This window comes from Andrena cerasifolii, chromosome 4 (assembly GCF_050908995.1).
Source record: "Andrena cerasifolii isolate SP2316 chromosome 4, iyAndCera1_principal, whole genome shotgun sequence".
NCBI classification, from domain to species: domain Eukaryota; kingdom Metazoa; phylum Arthropoda; class Insecta; order Hymenoptera; family Andrenidae; genus Andrena; species Andrena cerasifolii.
Window position 1 is genome coordinate 12,940,485 of NC_135121.1, and position 21,647 is coordinate 12,962,131.

A 21,647-nucleotide genomic window follows, 5' to 3' on the forward strand; every position below is an offset into this window, starting at 1 on the left:
TTAATTTATGGGCTGAATTTGTTATTTCTGACATTGATTTACAATAAAACGTTTTTTTTTTAACTTTGACTTACTGTTTATTAGCAATATATACACATTAATATATACTTACATATTATAATCTAAACAGGTATATGTACCTATATTTTTCTAATTAAATGAACGTAAATAACCACTGAGATTTAATTAATGAGATACTTGATTCTGTTTTTCATGAACGTGCTGGACAATATTAGGCGCGATATTTGAAACTGCTACTCTAAGACAATTATTTAATCGTTCGTCATCGAGTCGATTACGACGATCACTTTTTACAATATTCATCTTCCAGAATAGTTGCTCACATGCATACATACTGCCAAATAAGCTCGTTATTTGCCTGGAGTGGGTATCCAGCAATGAAAATTTATTAGCCAGAAAATAACGCTTATAAAACTCAATAAGACTAGCATTCTAAAATTTATTCCTTAATTCTGTGTCGTTTTGTAAATCGACTATCTCTATTTGGAATTCTTCAGGAATTCTTTTAGCTGTAGCATTTATATTAAAGGGTGGTGAAAAAACATCAAAACTTGTATGATTTTCGGGGAAGTTTTTGAACCGCAAACTGAAATCTTTTTGTAATCTCTGTATCTCCTCCGCATATTTCTTCGTTTGAGATAGATTTTCTTTTTTTCAGAATTGGAAAATACTGAGGGCAAAGTGCGGTAGTCTTACCTCAAAAAATAGCAAAATCTTTCAAAGTAATAATGGAAACACGTTCTCGCTTATTAATCTAACCCAACCGAACAGCCTAAAGCAAATAAAATCGACAGCGTTGTATTTTATTACCAATAACCCTGAAATACCGAAGGTCTATCGGCGTCTCTCTCAGTGCGGCATCTCTCCCGCAATCACCCTAAGCCGTGACGAAGCTAAGCAATTGCTTATTTACAACCGATGTATCCTAGTAACTCTGCGAAGAAAATTTTTTAGCAAACCACGCCCCGCTGAAATTGTTTGATCGGTGTGAAAAAGGTCGAGGTAAACCTCGCCCGGGGAAACATCCCTCGTCGGAGAACGACGGAAAATATTTATCGTCGGCCGGGAGGCGGATGAAGCTCGCGTATTAGCGCGCGTCTCGTGTAATTAACGCGAGGCGTCCGCTTCAGTTTTTCAGGCCGCCAGCGCGACGGTCCCGCGCTCGCGACGAATTAAAATGAACGTCGAAGCAAGGACGCGTTTAATACCGGCCACAGGGTTTTTATTGCGCCGTTCGCGCGGCCCCGAGCCCGCAGTAAACCCCCCTCCCCCGAGGGGCCGGAAACCGGGCGAAGGATCGGCGAGAAGAATCGCGGCTTCCGTTTTCGAATTTCCTGCCGCGCGGCGGTTTCATCCACTTTATGAAGATTAGACTGTCCGGTTGGTATCTCGCGGCTGCGAGGCAAACACGGCCACCGGTGTACCGCCGCGGAAATCACGACGTCGTATAAAGAAGAACAGACGCGGCCGGGACGCGAATAAACCTACCGATTATTCGTTCGCTCGCGCGATAACGCTCGCCCTCCCCTACCGCCCTCGCAACTCGGGCAAATCGCTCACAGAAACTGTGTATCGTCGAAATCGATATCGAATTCCGGGACGTCCAAACAAAGTGCCGATATAAATATCGCTAGAACCAGCTCGCAATAAAACGCGCGGTCTGCGAATTTTTTACGACGCTCAAAGGACAGGAGAGAGAGAATTCGTCGTTTCCCGTTTGAATAATCGGATCTGATACCTATACCGGGACGCTCGAGATGATTTTTCCCCGCGTAAATACCTGCCGCGTATATCGCCGACATTCGCGATCTTGGGGCAAGGGAGCTGGGCGAAAGGCGTCGAGCTAAAGTCGCCCGGCGAATTAACATTTAATCGGTAAAGTATACCCCGGTGTAATTTCGCATCGGCGGTCAGCATTTCCGCCCTCCTGCATCCGATTGAATTGCAAATCATCGCCCAAGTGCCGCCTGAACAGGAATACCGAGACTTGCCGAGAATTTATACAGGGTGGCCAGTAATTCGCGGCGCGAACGAAAAGATGCCGAAGCTTTCGTTCGATATTAGATCATATCTCTCACCTATATGTCAAAACGTCTTGATTACGTATGCCTCGGCGCTGGATTTTCCATTTATGTTGTATCGTTCACAAAATACTCTCATCTCGTGTCCCGCCTTATCTCTATAATATTCTTCGCAATAATCGTTCTCACCACGGGCCTAATTCTCTTTCTACTCGACACCAAAGTCTCCTTTCCATACCGACACACTTGACATCTAAATTTGAATCTAAGTTTTGCTTATATTTCGGCTCATTACTATAATTCCTCCCACCTGATATTCGAGGTTTAAATTCGTTTCCTGATTTTAAATGTAAAGCTCGGCGATATATATGGTTACATTATGCGTCGCAATAACTTTCTAGTTTTCTTAATGTTAATTACTTTTTAGTCATTTAGTTAGTTATGGTTAGGCTTCTAACAGTATTGTACAGCAGCCTCGCCATTTACTTCGCTTGTCTTTATGTATTATTTTCTTCTCCGAATGTGTCAAGTAATAAAGACGAATAATAATAATAATAATAATAATTAATTATTTCACCAAATTGCCGCGCGTCTTCTAAATAGAGGTTTCACGGTTTACCTTGGCTGAGAAGTGTGCGCGACTTCGAGAGGGCAGAAAATGCAGTAGCTAGGAGCGGCAGAGCGAGCACGCGGGAAAAGTTCCGGCTCGCAAAGTCAAACAAGCGGCGAGGAGGAATCGCGGAATTTCATCGGGCCGTTTTCCACGGACACGCCGACACGGACGATATTGCCGATCGATCGCCGCCCGCCGAAAAATATATTTCGCATGCCCGGAGCGGCGCGTCGATAACTCGAAAACAATGGGAGGCGAAGGCGGCGTTCCGCTGGAGACAGAATCCCGAGCACGAGACGATCTTCTCCTCCCTCTTTAAGGATGATTTACAATTAAATGAAAATTCTAGGCTCTAGGCGTGTAGGCGGGATCGTTTGCGGCGGTCCCGCTAGCGTATTGTTAAAGCTAAGCCGATCTTCTCGATATTCAATTTATACGCCGCAGTGCGTATGATCGATGCGCAGCGTCGATGCAATTCCCATCGAATCTGCATACGGCAATATTCCCGGCTTCGAATTTCGATGTATTCATCGAGCCCCGCCACCGACGATGAGCATTCAATCGTCCTCGTACACCTCCCTGTATTTGTACCATAGTTATCCAGTTTACGATATATCGGCCGAAACGATTCCCGCGTCTTCCACGGGATTCGAAATATCGTTCTTCAGCGGCCACGCTTCCCTCCCTCCCTCCCCCCACCGATCGATCGTTGCCTCCACGGTCGCCCCCGATATCGACAATTTCCTACAGAATCCCGAATAGATGGTCCATCCGATTGAACGGCTCCATCGGGTACAAAATATATTTCCACAATTGCCATTCTATCTTTCAAGGAGCTTGTTCGTCGAGTGCCACTGCGACGCGACGGGACGGTACGAAAATCATGCGAAAGTACCCCGTCAAAGGACGACGCGGCAGCGTTTAATCGGCCCCGAGGACAGAGCAGGACGTCTACTCGTCTGCGAGGAAACTCGGGCGAGGGGGAGCGGTTGCTGCAGGGCCGGAGGGGAGGAAATAATCTTTTAAGACGGACCGAAGAAGTTGCCGCAGTTATAAACAGAAATTTAGATCCAGTTGCCAAAGTAAACACCGGAACCTCGGTAGTTTGGTGCTTCCTCTCCCGTTCCACTCGGGGAACGCTTGATCCTCCCGTGCCCCTGTCCTCCCTCTCGTCCCACCCCCCTCTCCCACTCTGCTCCCCCCAGCGTGGAACTTTTCACTTAGCTCCGCTCGTCGATAAAAAGTTGCCTGATCTAATAACTGGCGACACCACTGACTCCGTCAGCCCGGCCCACCCTCCGCTCCATCCCTCTCCGGGCCGCCGCTGCGTCGATCCTTCGTCCCTCTCTCAGCGTCGCACCGATCGAACTTTGCGCCGACGATTCCGCGGCGAGCTAAAGAACGGACTTTCGCCAGAGAGCGGCGCGTGCGATCTCCGCCTCCGACGGCCAGGATCTACCCGGCGAGGGAGGGAAAAAAGTTTTATTCCCGAGGTCCTCGTGTTTACCGCGCTAAAATTCGAGGCGCCGTTAAAAACTTCACCGACTCGGAAAGTTGGGGCCGTTTACCGAATTCCACGTATCCCGGGCTTCGGCGGGACCTAACTAAGAGTCTCTTCCGTAGGACGGGAACTACTGTCGGTTTTAGCTGTTCCCACGAATGGAAACTTCCTGACCAGCGGGCCACGCGGAACTTGTGCGCCAGTTGCGCGACGGAGAGTCCTCCGATGGTTTGGAAAAATGCGTACTAAGGACGGAACGTCCGCTCGCGAACTTTTCAGAGTGGTCGAGCACGGAGGTGAAAGATTAAGGTCTAAACACACTTGTCAGTTCTGTGACAGAGCAGTGGCAGCGGTATGAAGAAGATGGGCGTGGGGAATCTCTTCTTTTTAGGGTAACTCGGGGTAATATGCCACGGGTAACTTTGAAACGCGATATCTCAAAAGTATAACTGGATACAGGGAAATAGATAAAATCATATGAAAGTGTAACTAATTCTGTGTATTGACTAATAAGTACCTAAAGATATGTAACTTTTATAGTTCAATGAGAAACGTACAAATACAAAAGTCCTCGAAACTGGCATAGTACCCAAGTGGTGGGTAAATATGACACAAGGTCTGAGGTAATATGCCACAAGCTATGAAGTGCGGACTAATCGCTCAAATTTTGAAGAATCAACAATATTTTAAACTATTCAAGCTATTAGTAACTAATAACAAATATTTAAACTCAATGAAACGTAAAATGTATTTGATAAAATAGCTATTTATAACAAACTAAACAGCCCCCAATCTCTACGCTGTCTTCATGGACCTACTTTTTGCAACAAGTAGTTTTTACCCAGTCACATTTAGGTCCTTTTTATCGTAATAACATAGTTCACATATTGCACAGTAGTCGCAAATACAAATGGGTGACGAAATTTGGGTCCTTTACCCCAACCATATCAAAACAAATAAGTGCTAAAAATCGTCAACTAAAAAGTAACCATGGCGATAATCCAGAAAACACTTTGCCACCCTCTTTCGACCTAACAGTGTCAGTGTATTGCATCTTACTTTCCTCATCTTTCACGTTCTCTTCTTCTCTCTCCTCTATGAAAATTTTATAAGAGTAGTACTTACCACCAGTTACGCGGCACGTGAGAGATGGTGTGTCGCCCTCCTCGTAGGGTCCCGCTGTCCCGTTCACTATCCTGCCCCATTGATCCAAAATCGTCGGCTGCTCCGGCGGCACTGTGACAGAGAAGGAAATCCAAGTCAGGCGGAGGGAGACTGGTAACTCGGAGTAGCTTTAAGACCGATTGAACTTCACGAGCGGGCGTCCGGCCCGCGTGTCGCCCTGTCAATCGAAATATTTCAAAGGCAGGAACGAAGGTCTCCTTAATGCGATTGGTATCTCACCGCGATTCTCAGCGGGTGGCGGTGTCGGGCCTGACAAAAGGTCAGACACACGTCGCGAGGTCTTTGGAAGAAATCCATTCTAACCGTGACCGGCGCGCGCGCGCGGTATCGACTAGCGCGCAGGTATGATCGTTTACGGATTAAGCGCGGCGATATTTTTCCCTGGAATATTCTGCCCGGAGTCGGATAAGCCAACCTGGATATTCCTCTGGGTTTTTCGTTATTTTGCAAGTTAGCTGCATACGTCCAAACTACTCGATGCTTTATCAGCGAGGTTACGGCGGGCCACACCTACGTACATTTATTCCCCCCCTTCTGCCGGCTCTCTTTTTCGCTATCACTCTATTTACCCGACGCATCGCTCGGCCGGAACAGCTTATACCCGGCCCGCGTATATGGAATCGACGCGACATTTTCTGGTCGGTTTGGGAGCGTATTTTCGATCAGCCAACAAAATGCCCCGCGAGCGCACAATAGTCGACGTAACGCGCAGATTTTCACGCGATTTACCGATGACGGACGAGTCATCGACTGTTATCGCGTATCGCCGTCGCCCGCGTTACGCCGATCCACAACGCGCGCCGAGTGCCCACCATGTATTTGATCCATTTTGCTAGGAACGTCGTGTAACTCGACGTTCGCGGGAAAATAAAAAAAAAAATATATATATATATATAAACCGCCCAGAGCTGGCCACAAAACGAGCCCCGCACGGTTTCCACGGGACAGAGCCGCGCCGTTCTCGCCCAGCGATCCCGGTATCGCGGTGCACTCAAAAAATTGCTTTAAGCGGATATACGAACGGGCCATTCGGCTCTACGATGTCGCGACAGAGGAACTGCGCCCGCCGATCGAGCCTCCTCGTAAACTGCGTGAAATCCGAAATAACGTTACGGGTTCTTGCCGCTTCAGCATTCGCGGTACGTATATTCGCCTAAGCTCCTGGCCGTTCCCGTCCGTCTATCGTCACGGCTGCACCCGTCGTAAATTTTTATTACAGAACTAAACGTTGAAATGAGTCCCACGGTAGTCATTTGTTAAGGATAATCCGATCTGTATTGGCTCCACAGGCGTCGAGTGAAAGAGCAGTTATTTCTACTTACAATCTTAAGCAGCTTCCTTCTATTCAATACCGACAAGTGTCCGTGACACACGCGGGGGCTTTCTTGAAGTGAGGAATGCTTTCTTAAAGCGGCCACGAAGGAGTGACGTTTGCTCCGGCGATAGTCTTAGGAGTGCGAACAAATTTGTAGCCCCGGGCGGCCGATCCTTCAAAAAAATGTTTGCCACAGATCCCTTCGGCTGATCGGAAATTGCATTCCACGAATCGTCAGGCGAGCGGAACCGAGCGATGTAACGCGGATTCGATCAGTCGGGGGCTGGCTTTTCGCAATTCGTGACGCTGCCCCGAGCGTTCGGTCAGTTTTTTTTTTTCTGTCGAAAATTCGATATAAATGGATCTAGCTTTACATCCGAGCCGCGTTAGTATCACGAGGTTAACGACACGGGTCGGGGCGCTCCGGATCGCTCGAAAATCGTAGGGAAATCGACGAACGAATCGCGAAGCAGCTTAATCAAACGGTCCGAGTTTCGGTAAATTCAATTTCGACCAACTCCATCGCGAAACCCTTTCCTCCGACCGCGATGAAATTTTTATCCCCGCCCCGAAACGCGGGCGTAAAGTATTCATGAAGATTTATAGCCGCTTTTCAATCCATAATCGCCCGATATCGACGAGAACCGGGCGCGCCGTTCTTTTCGGCGGCGAAACGTCAGCCCGCCAATCAATCGATCGATCAGGATTTTTTCCCTCGAGCGAGCAACGAGAGATCGGCACGCTCCTCGCGCGGCCTACGAAAGGATATATTCGGATGGAAGCGAGACCTATGCCCGGCCGTAGATTTTTATTCCCGACCGGTAACCACCGAAATTCCTTTCAAACCCTCGCTCTATTCGACGCCATCGAGATTCTATTTACCGTATTTTCGACGCACGCCCGTAATCGACAGGCGTTTACGAAACAAAAACGCTTGCAAACGGTCAGTCGCCAGATAGGCATTCGGGTCGTTTATACGCGGTCGCGGATTCATTTGTTTATTTGCGTTCATTTTTCCAAGTAACGTTCCAGCGATAACGCATTGATTAAGGATAAATATCACGGCCGGTCGCTTTTTATTCCGTACTTTGTATAACGCTGGCGAATATTTGCAGCGCCGAACGATGGCGATTTTCGCGAAATTCGCTGGAAAATGTTATTGCCACGGATCAGACAAGCATGCCGTTTATACGTTACGCCATTCAACGCGCCAAAACGGATTGAAAAATATCTTTCTGTTCAAATAGAAGCCACAATGGAATTCGGAATACATATTTTCTATTTAAAACACCGGCGAACCGTGCGCACGAATCCGAAGCATGTCGAGGGTGTACTGCTGCGGGGATCAGCGTGCTCTTCGAGCGATTCGCAGAAGCAGGGTGCGACGAATACACGAGTTTCACATTCCCCAGCGGTGTTTCGCGAATTCGTGTCGGGCGGGGTTGAAAAGTCACTGGAAAAGTTGCGCCGCGCGAAGATACTCCTCGCTTCCCGGCCGAAGGTGGAGTCACCGACGAGGGGTAACCCGCGAAAATTACGTAATTGGATTTATGAGGGAAATTAAGATTGATCCCTGGTCCAATTAACTGATTCGATCGTATGCTCCATCCGATTAGCGATATGAAGGGGATTAAACGTTGCCTAAGAATTATGGCCGTGGTGGGCTTTCCTCCGGAATTAAAGAATCGCCGAGATGCGCTCGATCGATGGTGTCCTCTGATTAAATGATAGTGCGGTATCGATTACTCGGGGGATTCTGGCGCGTCTTTGACTTTCCTCGCGTAGGTAGGGGAGAGCGGGGACAAACTTAACGGCGTCGTGAAAGTAACACACCTTCTCCTCCCTTCCACAAACATTTCCAAAATGTTTGCTTTACACAGTTACATATGTATAGTGTCTCTTTTATTGTACTGAGTGACACTGAAGAGTAACACAATTCTGTGGGCAAACTAAAATTGTTATTTAGATCATTCAGGTAAGTTTCTCCCGATTTGTTTTTTTTTTTAATATTCATACTTAAACTATAGATATTAAAAAAATTATTTGCTACAGCGTTCTTAGATAATGTCTTTAGAAGTTCTTGTACTTGATTTCAACAAGTCTTTTGTAATTTGTATGTTATAACAGTTCTATTCTGAAAAACACGGCTAGGGACAAAAGTAACGCGTCAATAAGTTTATTATTAATAAACTTATTATGTATTTATTGTATTTTCCTATCGTTATTATTTAAATGTTTTTAAATAATTTTGTATTTAAATGTTTTTTCCTATCGTTTTTTTATAATAAAAAATTCTATTTTGCGTTGGAAAAAGTGTTTTACTTAATTCTCCTCAAAGTAATTAGACTTACTTTCGCCCCCACCGTATGTTAGTTTCTTCCTACCCCTGCAGGACAAAAGTAACGATGACAGTCACGGAAAAACTGTCATAACTCTTTGACTACTTATCACGTAAGGCTGAATCTGGGCTCAAATGATAGGCCAAGAAGCATACTAGCTTAAGGCATAATTTTCATTTTTATATCTATGAAAGGTAACTGTAGGCTAGGCCCAATGTAAAGAAATGCTACTTTCGTCCCCGCTCCCCCTACCCTTTCCAGTCTTACAAAATAACTTGGCTCGTTGTTCGAAATATACAATGCACTCTGATTCGTCACATCACATCGTTCTACTTTCGCGTATCTCGTAGAAGCAGGGATCAGGTTTTCCGATGCGAGTACAATTACATAAATACGCTTGGAAAGATTCGGTCGGAGGCAGGCGGTGTGCGCCAGGCTGGCTGCCTTCCCGCGTTCTCGATAAAACGGTTGACTTTCAATGCCGTTACAGAGGTTATATGCAGGTCCTCGCGGGAGTACACGGCGGAAGAGGCCGGGGCGGGACGAGAGCAGCGAGGATAGCGAAGAGGGGCCGGTAGACGGGGGGTTGTAATGGCAATTACCAGTGGTAATCAATGGACCTCGCTCAGACCGCGCCGATAATTTCAGGGCTGGCTGGAAAATAGGCGCCTCTGTGTAGCGTTGCCCCCGCGCACACCTATATCTGCGCTCGCCACCCTCCGCGCGGATTCGCCGCTAGCAGTGATGGCTATTCAATTCTCTCTCTGTTGCAGGCTTCCCAGCAATTTAGTCGCTCGCAGCTTCCCATCTCCGTCGATATTATTCGATTTTAAATGTCGAAAACATTAGGCGATTGGCATATTGGCAAACACGGTGCTATCGATCGGCTTGAAAATCGTCTCGGAACATTGGCTCTATAGCGTAGATGTATCTAAGATGTGAAAACGGTACTTCATCCATTTAAAATCACCGACAGTAGGGGAGACCGGGGCTAGTTGACTAATTCCCTTTAATTGTTGTATTATGTTAAAAATTATGCTGCGATTGGCGATATTGAAGCATATGGACGACCAGCTTGCCATTTAATGTGCCACCGTGACAAAAAGTTGCGTGTTCTATCAGTGAGAATGAAAAATATAAAAAGGTCGGAGGGAAGTAAATATTTCTGTTTCGACTATTTATGAATTTTTGTCCACTAAGTATTGCTTGATGTTTTTCATGAATATTTTGTGGAAACGTGATACATTGACTGTAATTTAGGGTATTTCATTTTATTGGGTGCGCGGAGGTTTTGTACGTACGACCCTTAACATGTTGACAATGTCGGACAGGGTTACTTATATGGGAATACCACTAAAAATTGCACTTTTTATCCTCAAGATGCAGTCGAGGCAAAGAGTTTAGCTGCTCAAATCCACTTGCTCCACCACAAATCCCTTCAAACTCACTCCTACCAGTTTTACACCCTATCCTCCCTGCAAACTCTCAGGCCTTCCAAACAGACCATAAAAAACAATTAGAAAATAATTACAGTATCTAACACCATGATACTTAATAAAGAAAATAACAGTGTGAAAGTAAAAAAAAAAATTTGTTGGTCGTAGGATATATATAAGCAGCCAATTCCATCAATATAGTATACGAAAGGCGTACATATATATCCTACGACCAACAAATTTTTTTTTTCACTCCTTCACACTGTTATTTTCTTTATTAAGTATCATGGTGTTAGATACTGTAATTATTTTCTAATTAAAATTAACCCTTTCCCTGCGAAAGGCATACATATGTATGATGTTAAAACTGAAAAGTAAATGTCAAGTCAACTAATCCCATCATATTTGTCAACTAACCCAACAGCCGGGGTTTGTTGACTTACTCGTCTCGCTACTCTAAATATAATAAAAACTACGACCTAGACACAATTAAAACAATTTTAAAAATTAAGCCTGTATACCTAATGAAATTTGTAAACTTTTGGTGCGCAACAAGTCAACAAAACACCAATGGTCTATTTATAAAAATTAGAAACGTTCAATATTAGTCGACCAGCCCCGGTCTCCCCTATCATGGTAAAACCCGGAGAAACGTATCTAGCTGCTATTCTGCCTCTTGCGCGAGAAACGGACGCGCTGGAAATTACGGGCAGAGTGAAAATCCGACGGTTGATATCAGTTGATATGTCCGCGAATTTCATACGGGCGCGCTGCATTAATAGGATCGGAATGAGCGATTAAAACTGCGTCGCGAAAAACCATCGCTGAAAGCGGCGCCCGCGTGGGAGGGGCGACTTGTAATCCCGTGGAATTTTCAATGCTCAAAGCGTCAGCGAAACGCGATAATTAAAAATATCGCGTACGCTGCCGCGGGAATTACGTGTTTCGCGAACTGGTCGGGACGATTTAATGCGGCAGAGTGATAGAGGGAGGCGCGTCTCGTCGGGCGGAATATCGCGGTGACACGTTACAATGCGCGTTCGATTTGTTTTGATACGAGTCACGGATCCGCAACTGTGAGGGATTACCCGTTAAATAGATTCGTTCGATCGCCTGCTCCCCCGCAGCCCGGGCTCCGTTATAATAATTCAAAAGCGTTCGTTACCCGCGGCATTCTCGCGCACCGATGTCCGGCGATCCGCGTGAATTATAGCCGCTCGATTTAACGTCATAATTCTTACATTGTTATGGAAATTTCCTTTAACTCGGCTAATTACCGAAACGTCGACCCGCTCGTTTGCGCGGGCGATACCTACCCTCCGCGCGCCGCGCCGAACGAGTCAGCGAAATATAATGCCAGCGCGCCCCGCGCTCTGCTCCCGTTTATGCGCTTCCCGTTGTTCCAAACAGGTAACGGCAGAAACTTTAGCCGGGAACGGAAATGAACGCTTCGCGCGTTGCAGTTCGAGACCTCCTCCGCGTTTGAATCGGCACATGGACACTGATGGTTACGCTAAATAATACGAACCGAGCAGCACGAAGACTCGGAGCCGGGGCGCTGCTCCGAAATTTAAAGCATACTCGACGGTGATTCGTTTCTTGCGCGGCGGTTCCCCTCATTTAGCCGCATCTACGCGGCGCATAGAAATGTAAATTGGCTGAATGCAGAACTGGTAAAGCGGCAGTGCGGCTGCGCCTTAAATCGGGACAAAGGGAACTGTCGCAACGATCGCAGCAATCGTAGAAGTCGTTGCGGGACATTTTCTTCGGCGGTGGTTCTTTGCGAATCTCGTTTCGCATAGTCGACTCAGCCAACCAGAGGGCCAGGTGTTGCCGGTCGGTCGAGTATTTTAAAACCGCGCCGCGATCTCGACGATCGAGTGGCACCGCCGTGCGCACCGGTGGCTCGTTTGAATTTTAGAACGATAGTGGAAACTCGTGTAGCCCGCGCCAGTCGTGAATTTAACTTTCCGGAAGGGATGGCGGGCCGGTGCGGGCGGGGAGTAGGCGGAATAGGCGGTGGCGCGAATTAATTCACGACCTCCTGACAAACCGTTCACCAGCCCGGCTACCCCTTGCCGTCGGACACCCCGTGCGCTCTGTTCCCAGCGACCTCCGCGCCCCCTTTTTCGATCGACATCGTTACACCTTTCCGCGCTCGGGACTCGAGCTCTCCGGCTCCTTCGACTCCCCGATTCTCCGGCTGGCGAAAGAGGAGCAGCTGATTGACGAGAAACGACCAAACAGACTCGGAGCAAAGGAATAAAAGTCCTAGGAGAACGCGTCGCCTCCGGTTCTGTCCCAGTGCTCCCAGTCACCCATTCCTCCTTCTTCACGGTGTAATCTTTCTCGTTATTTTTATCGCTCGTCTCTCGGCAAAGTCGAAACATCGCGTTACAGGTTGACGTCACGTCGCGACTGGGGATTCGAGCTCGGGTTTTCATGGAAAACTACGTCCTCGGTATCGACTCGGCTGGCGGAGCCCCGTTGCCGAGCGAGAAAGGGGGGAAGAAAGAGGATCTACTTGGCGAGGACGACGAGCTCCAGGCTGACAAGGAACATGAACGATGGGGCGACGTTCACGGCAACGAATTTGAAAATAAAATTTGACATTTTTATTGAAATCCGAGGACGAGGCATCGTGTGCCACGTCGTGTCGCGCCCTGACACATCGGGCCTCGCAAATTTACGCACCGATCCTTCAGCGAGCAGAGTCCTCGAACGATTTAGCGCCGCCTACGTACGGTGATGGATTTTTAACGCCGGCGTTGCGCCTTTTAATCGACCTAATCCATTAAGAAATGAATTCTACTCGGGCCGCGCACGCTCGTTCGTTCGTTTGCCCGTCAAATGCCGGGGAAAAATCGGGTTAAAAGAGGCGGAAATTCAGGATTTCTTGGTAGACGGGATTTTTCGGCATTTTTTTTTAGGAATTTCAACGTCGACGCCCGCCGTTGGCGTCAGCCAGGAAATAGGCGAGCGAAATTTCGCCGTCGCTGTGAATTCAAACATCCACGGGAAAATAACAGTTAACGAGCGGGAAGAATGTCGTTGACAAAGGCGCTCGTCAACTTCGCCGCGGAAGTTTCACGGGCCGCCGGCTCTCTTGTTCCAATCGCTAAACAATATATATTGCTGCAGACGACGAATTTAAAGGATCTTTACGGTACGTTTAGCACGCGCCATTCGTTACTCGTTACCATCGTCTCATTATTCCATTCCTAAAGACGCGCGCACTCGTGCGGACCCGTTTCTGAATCCGCAGATACCGCCAAGATAAATATAGGAATAGGAGATCGGGCGACTTTAAATTAACAGAAGTTTGGTATCGAGGTACTGGATCCAGCGTTATCCCGAAGCGCAGTTCGTAATATACTTATTGCTAAATTGAGAGCCGCTGAAATCTACGTGCTTTCAGCGGAGTTGCTGCGGTAAGGTATCGTTCGGGGGAGGGCACTATTTATATAGTACCATCCGACGCCGACGGTTTCCCCGGCTGCGAGGAAGTAAAATTTCCGCGCGTCTCGGGGAGTCCTTTTCCGAGTGTCGGTGCTCGTTCCTTTGGAGATTGTCGCACGGCGGGATAATCCAAGATTGCCGCAGACAGAAAAAAAAAAGGATGAAAAGCCGCGAAGAAAGAGGGCGAACAAGAAGAGACGGAAGGGGAGTGGGGCGAAAAAAGGAGGCTGAGCACGGAGAACGTAGACCGTGCCAGAACGGCGTGGCTTCTGTTGCCGCTCTGTATTACGAGGGTGGTAATTGTTCGGGAATCGATTTATCTCATCGCGAGGGTCGGCGAGACGTCGCCTTAACCAACACAAAACACGCCGGGGACAATGATATTCTTGTCGATAACAATTTACCCTTTGTGCATGCACGGCTGAAACGCAGCTGCACTCTTCACGGATGCGGCCACCCCCATTCTCCTCCGAGGATCAACCGCCCCCCGCGACAATAAGGGAGAAAGCTAGGGAACGGTTAAATCCGTCTACGACGTCGATCGACACCGCCCCGGAGGCCTGGGGCACACCGCCGTGCCTGGAAAAAATATATCTCCACGCGCTCGTCGATGCGAGAGCGCGGACTCGGGGGCGCGTCGCGGAATTTATTAAAGCGCTTATTTAGTAGCGCATTTGTTCATTCGCCGGCCGCGTTTTCAGTTCCACGGCGGAACAATAAAAATGCAAATAAAGAATTGTTCGCGCGGCGAACGACGATTATTATGCGCCGACATGAGCCTCGTAAATCGCCCGCTGCCCGCGCCGTGTCGATAGGTAATGAAAAAAATAATGCAGGTGATCGTTGGGAGCTCTAGGGATCCTGCTGATCCCGAGGATGCGCAATAGGGTGGCTCTTATTTTCCACTTCTGAATTTTCTTCGGAGCACCCTCCAGAATAGTCCTCCCTTAAATGTTTAAAAAATAGTCCTCGAAAATAAAAATTCCATTTTCTTTGTTCGCCTTTACGAATAAAAAGTGTTCTAGAAGCATTTGAACTTTCAAAATTTGAGGAAAAAAAGTTTTTTTTTAGTTTTCCCGACATTTTTCGAAAACCGTTTGACATATTTTTATATATTATTTAAAATCGACTTCGCGAGCTGTTAAATAATTATTTAAATGTTTAAGGGCTCAGGTGCACCCATTCGCTTTATTCGATCGAGCTCAAACTTTACACGGATTTTTTTTTAATTATTTGGAACTATTCTGGAGGGTGCCCCGAGGAAAATCTTGAAAAAAAAAATTACCAAGGGTAAATAAGAGCCACCCTACTGTGCAGTTTCCTATTTAGAATTTAAACGCTTTTCTGATGCGCCAAGTCTGTAGCGCTTCGCTTTCTTTGCCATTCGTAGATAATGTTTCAACCGGCACACGTTTTCACTATCGCGTATCGATCATGGTAACGCCGCTAGGCGAGAAGAGTAACGACGCTAAGTTCCCGGAGGTCTGGAACACGCTAGCCGAACTGTGTCAGAGCGGACGAAAGTCTCGGGAAGAAGGGAGGCGAGTAGGGCAGAATTTGATACGCTCGGAGGGATGCGGGAAGGAAGGGCGGAAGCGGGGAAGATAAATAATCTTGCGCAAAAATGTGGCGATATCGTTCTCGAGAGCCGAGAGCGGAATAATAAGCGAATTTTTTCGTGACATGTAATTTCGTTTGCGAATGCCATCTCGACGCGCGATCTCGCCTGCGGGGAACGAGCCAGAATCTCGATAACCGCTACCAATCTGCTTGATTCCCGGCTAGGTCAGTGGGTCGTTCGCGCGCAACAATCCCACCAGCCGTTCCTCTTTTCCCTGCCGCGCGACATCAATTCCACCCTCGTCACGTCCATTTCTTAACGCGAACGACACTCTCTCGGTCGTGGCTTTCGGTGCGCGCCCGTTATTTCGGCTGGCGAATCCGGCTCGAGTTGACAGATGCGGTGCAGGGGGGTAGCGTTTCGAACGGGAGCAAGAAGGGAAAAAAGGCGTCGCAGCGGAGGATTAATTGGAGCATGGCAGATGCGAGGCGTCCATTTAATCCGGATAGATTCTTAAATATTTAAAAAGCTCGGAGGGAGGCTAGCTGCTCACGGGGCTGATCAAAGCCGAAGATCAATGGAGCGAAGGTCTGCGTGTCGATGAGGCAGAGAGCGAGAGGTGAGAGAGCGATTGAGAGAGTGTGAGAGACAGACAGAGAGAGAGAGAGAGAGAGAGAGAGAGAGAGAGAGAGGGAGGGAGTCTACTCCAATTTCTACTCCGTCGGGTCTTAAAGCTGGGCTGTCCGACCATGCCGAGTCTCTCACCACTTACGATAATGTTTCTGCTCGTCTGACACCACTCGGCTATTACTACTATTGGGGAACCATTCCCTTGAAATTTAACACGCTCCCCAGTTGTCTGACTTAATAGTAGCTTCTACCATGAACGGGCGCCGCGGTATTTCTCTCAATAGGGCCTGGCAATTGACGCCAAGACTTCCATCACGCGAATGCGCCGTGAAACGTATGGTAATGCGAGAGGAATCGAGCGAGCTAATATATTATAACGGCTCGTAGCCGAGTTTAACGTTATATCGCCGCGTGCCAGCGCGAGCTTGCACGCCATCGCTTCGAAGCCCGTGTCGAGCGGAGCAGCTTCAATTCCAACGATCGTTTCCAACGACTTTTCGTCCCGCTAATCGCGTTTCGCCTCCCCCCCACGCACACACGCAGCAGCGTTTCGTCGCTTCCTCTAACTGCAGCAAAACCCCCGCGAGAACGCGATCCGGCGCACCCTGGCAAGGAGAGTTGTCAGGCGCAGGTGTTATCAGCTCGTCGCACGATCTTCCATCGATCCTCAAAATCTTTCGCACACTCCGTGCCGCCTGATCGACATCGGTCCCGGCGATTAAGCCATTCGAACAAACCGCCCGCGAACTATCCCGACAAGTGCCATTCGAGGGGCAGAACGGAGGAGCGCGTGCATCGCGTGGCGCTCACTCGTATTCGGAGCGTTACTTTAGCGGAAACAATCATTCCAGCCTCGCGTTTCAGGAATCCTTAGAGGAATTCATAGAGGGGGGGCGTCACTTGGTGAGCATTCCGGGGTGTCCCCGAAGCAGCGATCGCGGCGTAAAATAGTCAGAAGCGTCGCTGCTAACCCTGGGTAATCGTCTTCGTCTCGAGCAACCACCACCGCAAGCGCGGGCCTCTGAAAGAAGCGAGCACGCGAGCAGACTGCGAAAAAAGGAGAAACTTGGCCTACCGAGCCTCCTCCTGCTTCCCTGGCCCCCCCTCCCGTGGTTCTCTCTGGTTCCCTGGACGATTTGAATAAGCCTCGTGAGCCAGAAGCCCCAGCGCGAGTTGAAAAGCCGCGCGATGTTTGCCGAATGCCACTTCGTATGCCGGCAGCGCAACGAGGGACGTTTTTCAGCGCGCGAGCATTTTCCATACGTACGCGCCGTGTTTTTACGGGGGAGGCATGTACACTGTCATGATTTGTTTTGTTTTTTTTCGGCGGAATTTCAGGGCGCAGCGGGAGCCAAGGTGAACCTTTAAGTGCTCCTCCTTCGGCAGGGGAAACCTGAGTAGGTACCTTCGAGCCTCCTTTCTTCCCTCGCGGAAACGAAATGGACCCACAGGCGGGGTAGTTCTCTCGGATATTGCCGGAGCGTTGTCGTAAATTTTTATACTGCAATGAGATTCTAACAAGTGTATCACTGTTAAGAGCGCTCCGATCGCAACCACTGTCTCCTTTATGCCAGCCATTTTATCAGACACGAGGATTTTGTGTTCAATCAGAAGCAGAACGGTGATTCGATAAGCAGTTCTGGTAATAATAAACACCGCCTCGTCGTCGAAAGAATAGGTACGTTCGCGCGTCATCGACGGGGTCCTTTTATCTTTCTCAACGCCCCGCGTCTCGTCGCTTCCTTTCTGCTCGATCGTCTCCTTTTTTTCCCCCCTTCCTCGACCTCTTTCTCCGGCGATGGCTGTTCCATTACTCGCTACCCCGTCCGGAGGTTGCTTGTTAAATTTTTACGGCCAGCAGTTCTCCCGAGGACGACTCGCGATCAGGAGCCGCCCCCCGCGTCATCCCTCATGGTCCACGGGAATTTATGGGGCCCTGGGTGCACGCGTCGCCGATACGTTTAATCGTCGAGGCTACACCGATGAAAACATCTAATTTCAGGGGCTTGCCCACCTCCGACCGAGAACTCTGCTCGCCGAAAACGGAAGGGACGAAGCTCGTTGCTTCGATGCGAAACGAAGAAGAAAGGACACCGGGATAGGGGATGATGGGGACGCTGAATCGCTGGGCGGAAGGTCGTAAGGCGAACGAAGAAGAGGTCAACGGACAAAGGGCTGCCCTGTTTGACGAGATATAAGAGGCAAGATGGCCAGGAATTCTCGATGACGAGGAACAAGAGAGTCCCGTTACCTTTCATGTTTCCGCCGGTGCACCTCGCGTCTTTCGGATGCGAACTTAACGTTGATTGGTCGGAATTCTCTGAAAGGGCAGATTTCGTCAGGCATTCGGTCGGGTCCCACGCAGGCTCCCGTCGATTCGTATATTATATTTCTGTGGAACGACCGTTCCCCACTAACGGGGGCCGATAAGTCAAACCGACGGACATCAAGAGACAAGGTAGTGACTATATTACGCCACGAACTGCTATCGAGAATCTTTCGGTTATCGAATCTCAATAATGGTTGATCCGATTAGATTTTGAATGGTCTTAATGGATAGCTTGGGTTTGATTTACATCAGAAAAGTGTCCTCGTTTTGTTCCTACGTGCCTTATGAGCTGAGATGTTTCAATGCGAAGTTCCAATTTGCCGAATTTTATGTTCTAAAAGATTAAGCATCGTCAAGTGTAGGCAAGATGGGAGCATCAAAGGGTGAGGAAATTTACCGCCAATTCACGCAGCACGAAAAAGACAAAAAACATATATAATCTAGCATAACCTAGCTAGTGTCAATCCAGCATAATTTGTCCAGTGTCAAATAAGGTAAGTTGTCCAAATTTTTTAAATGTCACGAGTTTTTACATCAAACAGAACACGTTAATTGAGACAATAATTCAGTGTTATTGAAATATCTATTTGTATAAAATAAAAATATATCTGCTTAATATTATTTAATACATTTGTTGTCTGTATAAATAGCCATTTTTATAATTCGCGCAATTTTTGTGTATCATTACTTTTGTAAAGCTAAATATAGCACATTAATAAATTTACAACAGTGTTTTTTTCGTTCGTCTGTGCGCGCGTATACTTGGCGCACTTTTTTGTACCTTCTGTTAAAAAAAGGTAATTTTGTGGAGATTTTAATTACGCCAAAGCCAGATATTGCAAGGTACACGGAAACGAAGCTAATGCCACCGATCCTCGTTAATTTCTCCCCTTCTGTCCTTTCCTCTTCTTCCTTGGCTCCTGCTGCCCTCTTCTACGGAACGCTGGGATGAAACCGCGCAATTCCTTCTGCGTTTTTATCGGGACCAGAGATTTGAATTATGATCGCTGCGCGGTATATCGCCGGCCGATTAATCTTCGATTATCGCGGCGAATTTGGTCATTAAGGGACGCGTGAGCCAGCCCCGAAAGAATCGTAAAATATGATCGGCTTTTCCACCACGGAGGTGGAATGCTTTGGCAGGTTCTCCGTTCTCGCTGTCACGGGGGAAATGGTAACGTCGACGCGGAAGTAATTAACGTCAGAGGAGACTCTTTCCGCGCACCATAGACAATACCATATCGAGCGCGCAGGATGCACTGCTCCGAATACCTGTCTTAAATTTCGCCACCAACCCGCTTCGAATTCCCATGCCCATAGGCTTCCAGGCTTTCTTCCCTACCCGCGATTCGCGGCCACTTTTTCCCTCGGCAAAACCCGACCGGCACCTCGGATCGATCGTCACTCTAATTACTATGGCGTGCGTCCGTTGAAAAGTTAGGCCAACTCCGGCGAGCAACGGGTTCGGCCGGCTCCGCGCCTAACTGGTCTAATTCTCGCCCACCAAATGGCTGTCCTTTCTCGGATTCTTCGGTGGCTCGTTAATCGAGTCCGTGTGCCGGTGCCTCGAGCTCTTTATCTGCTCGGGATATCCGGGATCGTGAGAAAAACGAGTTCGCGTTACCTCCGAGTCGACGCGCGCCTCCATAAATCACCACCGCTGCGGAATCTTCTTTTTCTCCGGCGGCCAACTCCGTTCTTCGAAAACAGAGATAGAGGTCGAGGGAAACAGCTAGGAATTTCTGCTGATCGGACCGATAGCCAGCGGGACAGTGTCACGATCCATCCGAATTTTTCAATTTCGAAAAACGTCAGCCCCGCCCCTCCTCTACCCCTTTTCGGGTGGGCAAGGGGCGCGGCCGTGGCGCAACACACATATCTTCGGAGGACCGTTATCCGACGCCATACGTCGTCTGGATAATGCAAAGGGAGGCGAGGGTCGGCAAGAATAATGCGGGCATTTTCCAGAAGTCGTCGACGAGGGAGAGAGAAAGAGAGAGAGAGAGAGCGAAATGGATTTTCGCGAGTTTTCCATGGGATATGGGTTATGGGACGGCGAAAGGGATGAGAGTCTGCGGAAGGGGGAGGGCAACGGTTCGGGGATACGAAACGACGGGCGAAAAAGTGGCCGCGATTCGTATAAAGTGATTTTAAGTGAGAGCCAGCTCGCCGTTTCTCCGGTCGAAAGTTCGCCCCGCTGAGATATGGCTGCAAATATTAAAATCTGCTGGCCGGTCGTCAAGGTTTCTAGCCTGGCTGCGCGGAATCAGTGGTTGCCATTCCTCTTCCCCGTACGCTGTCTAACGATTTCCACCCTCGTCCACGTCCCCGTCCCCTATCGTCCACCTTATCCGCCTCCAGCCGCGCATTTTATCTGGACCGAGGCGCGTCTCCAGCCGGGAATGGAAGATTATCACGGAGAAAAATGATTCGCCGCTCGTGCGAAGCCAACTTCCCTTCGACGCGGCCCTCCCCGCGTCATCGTTTCGATAAACGTTTTCCAGCCCTTTCCTTTTCATCCCGGTTCGTTCTATTCCGCCGGCCTTCGACGACGCTCCGGGCCACGCTCCACGGCGAAACGGTGGCGTGCTGAAAGCCACTGCTAGGAAAGTTGGCGGACACGCGCGACAATGTCGACCTAGGGCCGGGGGTGGACGGGAGGAAGAATGGCCAAGCAGTTTTCCCGGGTAAGAAACTTGTTAGGTCAGACGTATTAGCAGAATTGAAGATATATTGCGTCCCCGCTGGAAGTGCTGCAATCGCGAACTCCTGCAAAACGCTCCTCCGATCGTAATATTCCGGCGCGGCGTCGCCGGGAACGAACTCTAATATTTCGGAGAATTATGACGCCGTATTTGTTACGAGTGGGCCGTGATATTTCCCTCCGCGTCTCTGCATGGCGGACACTTAACGCTCTGGCAATTGAAAAGGAAATAAACGCGCGATTGCAAGAGGAGGAGTATGTAGAACGCAGGCCCCTGAACTTCTATGAGGCTCGAATTGGAAAGTATTTGGACTGCCAGATAAGGGCGCGTTCGAAGCTGCTTGAAAGCGCAGCTTCTTACTCGAAGGTATTCGTACTACTTCAGAGCGCTTGGCGTTCTAAGCTCTATCTGGAAAGACTTTCTAGTCCAGTGATGAGCAACTGGCGGCCCGCGGGCCACATTTGGCCCATGATGTAAGGGTATAAGGTGTGCTCTTGCGCACCCTTCTCAAATTAGCCTAACGTGCTCTTCC

General features: G+C 48.6%; 1 protein-coding gene across 2 annotated transcripts in view; it reads right to left on the reverse strand.

The window, feature by feature from the left end:
• The window catches only part of LOC143368484 (hemicentin-1), a 354,314-nt gene that overhangs the window by 71,648 nt on the left and 261,019 nt on the right, over positions 1–21,647 (reverse strand). For both annotated transcript variants that reach the window (XM_076811252.1, XM_076811253.1), the window contains exon 4: positions 5,282–5,392. In XM_076811252.1, the coding sequence (XP_076667367.1) occupies positions 5,282–5,392 (111 nt within the window). The remainder of the gene's footprint in view (positions 1–5,281; positions 5,393–21,647) is intronic.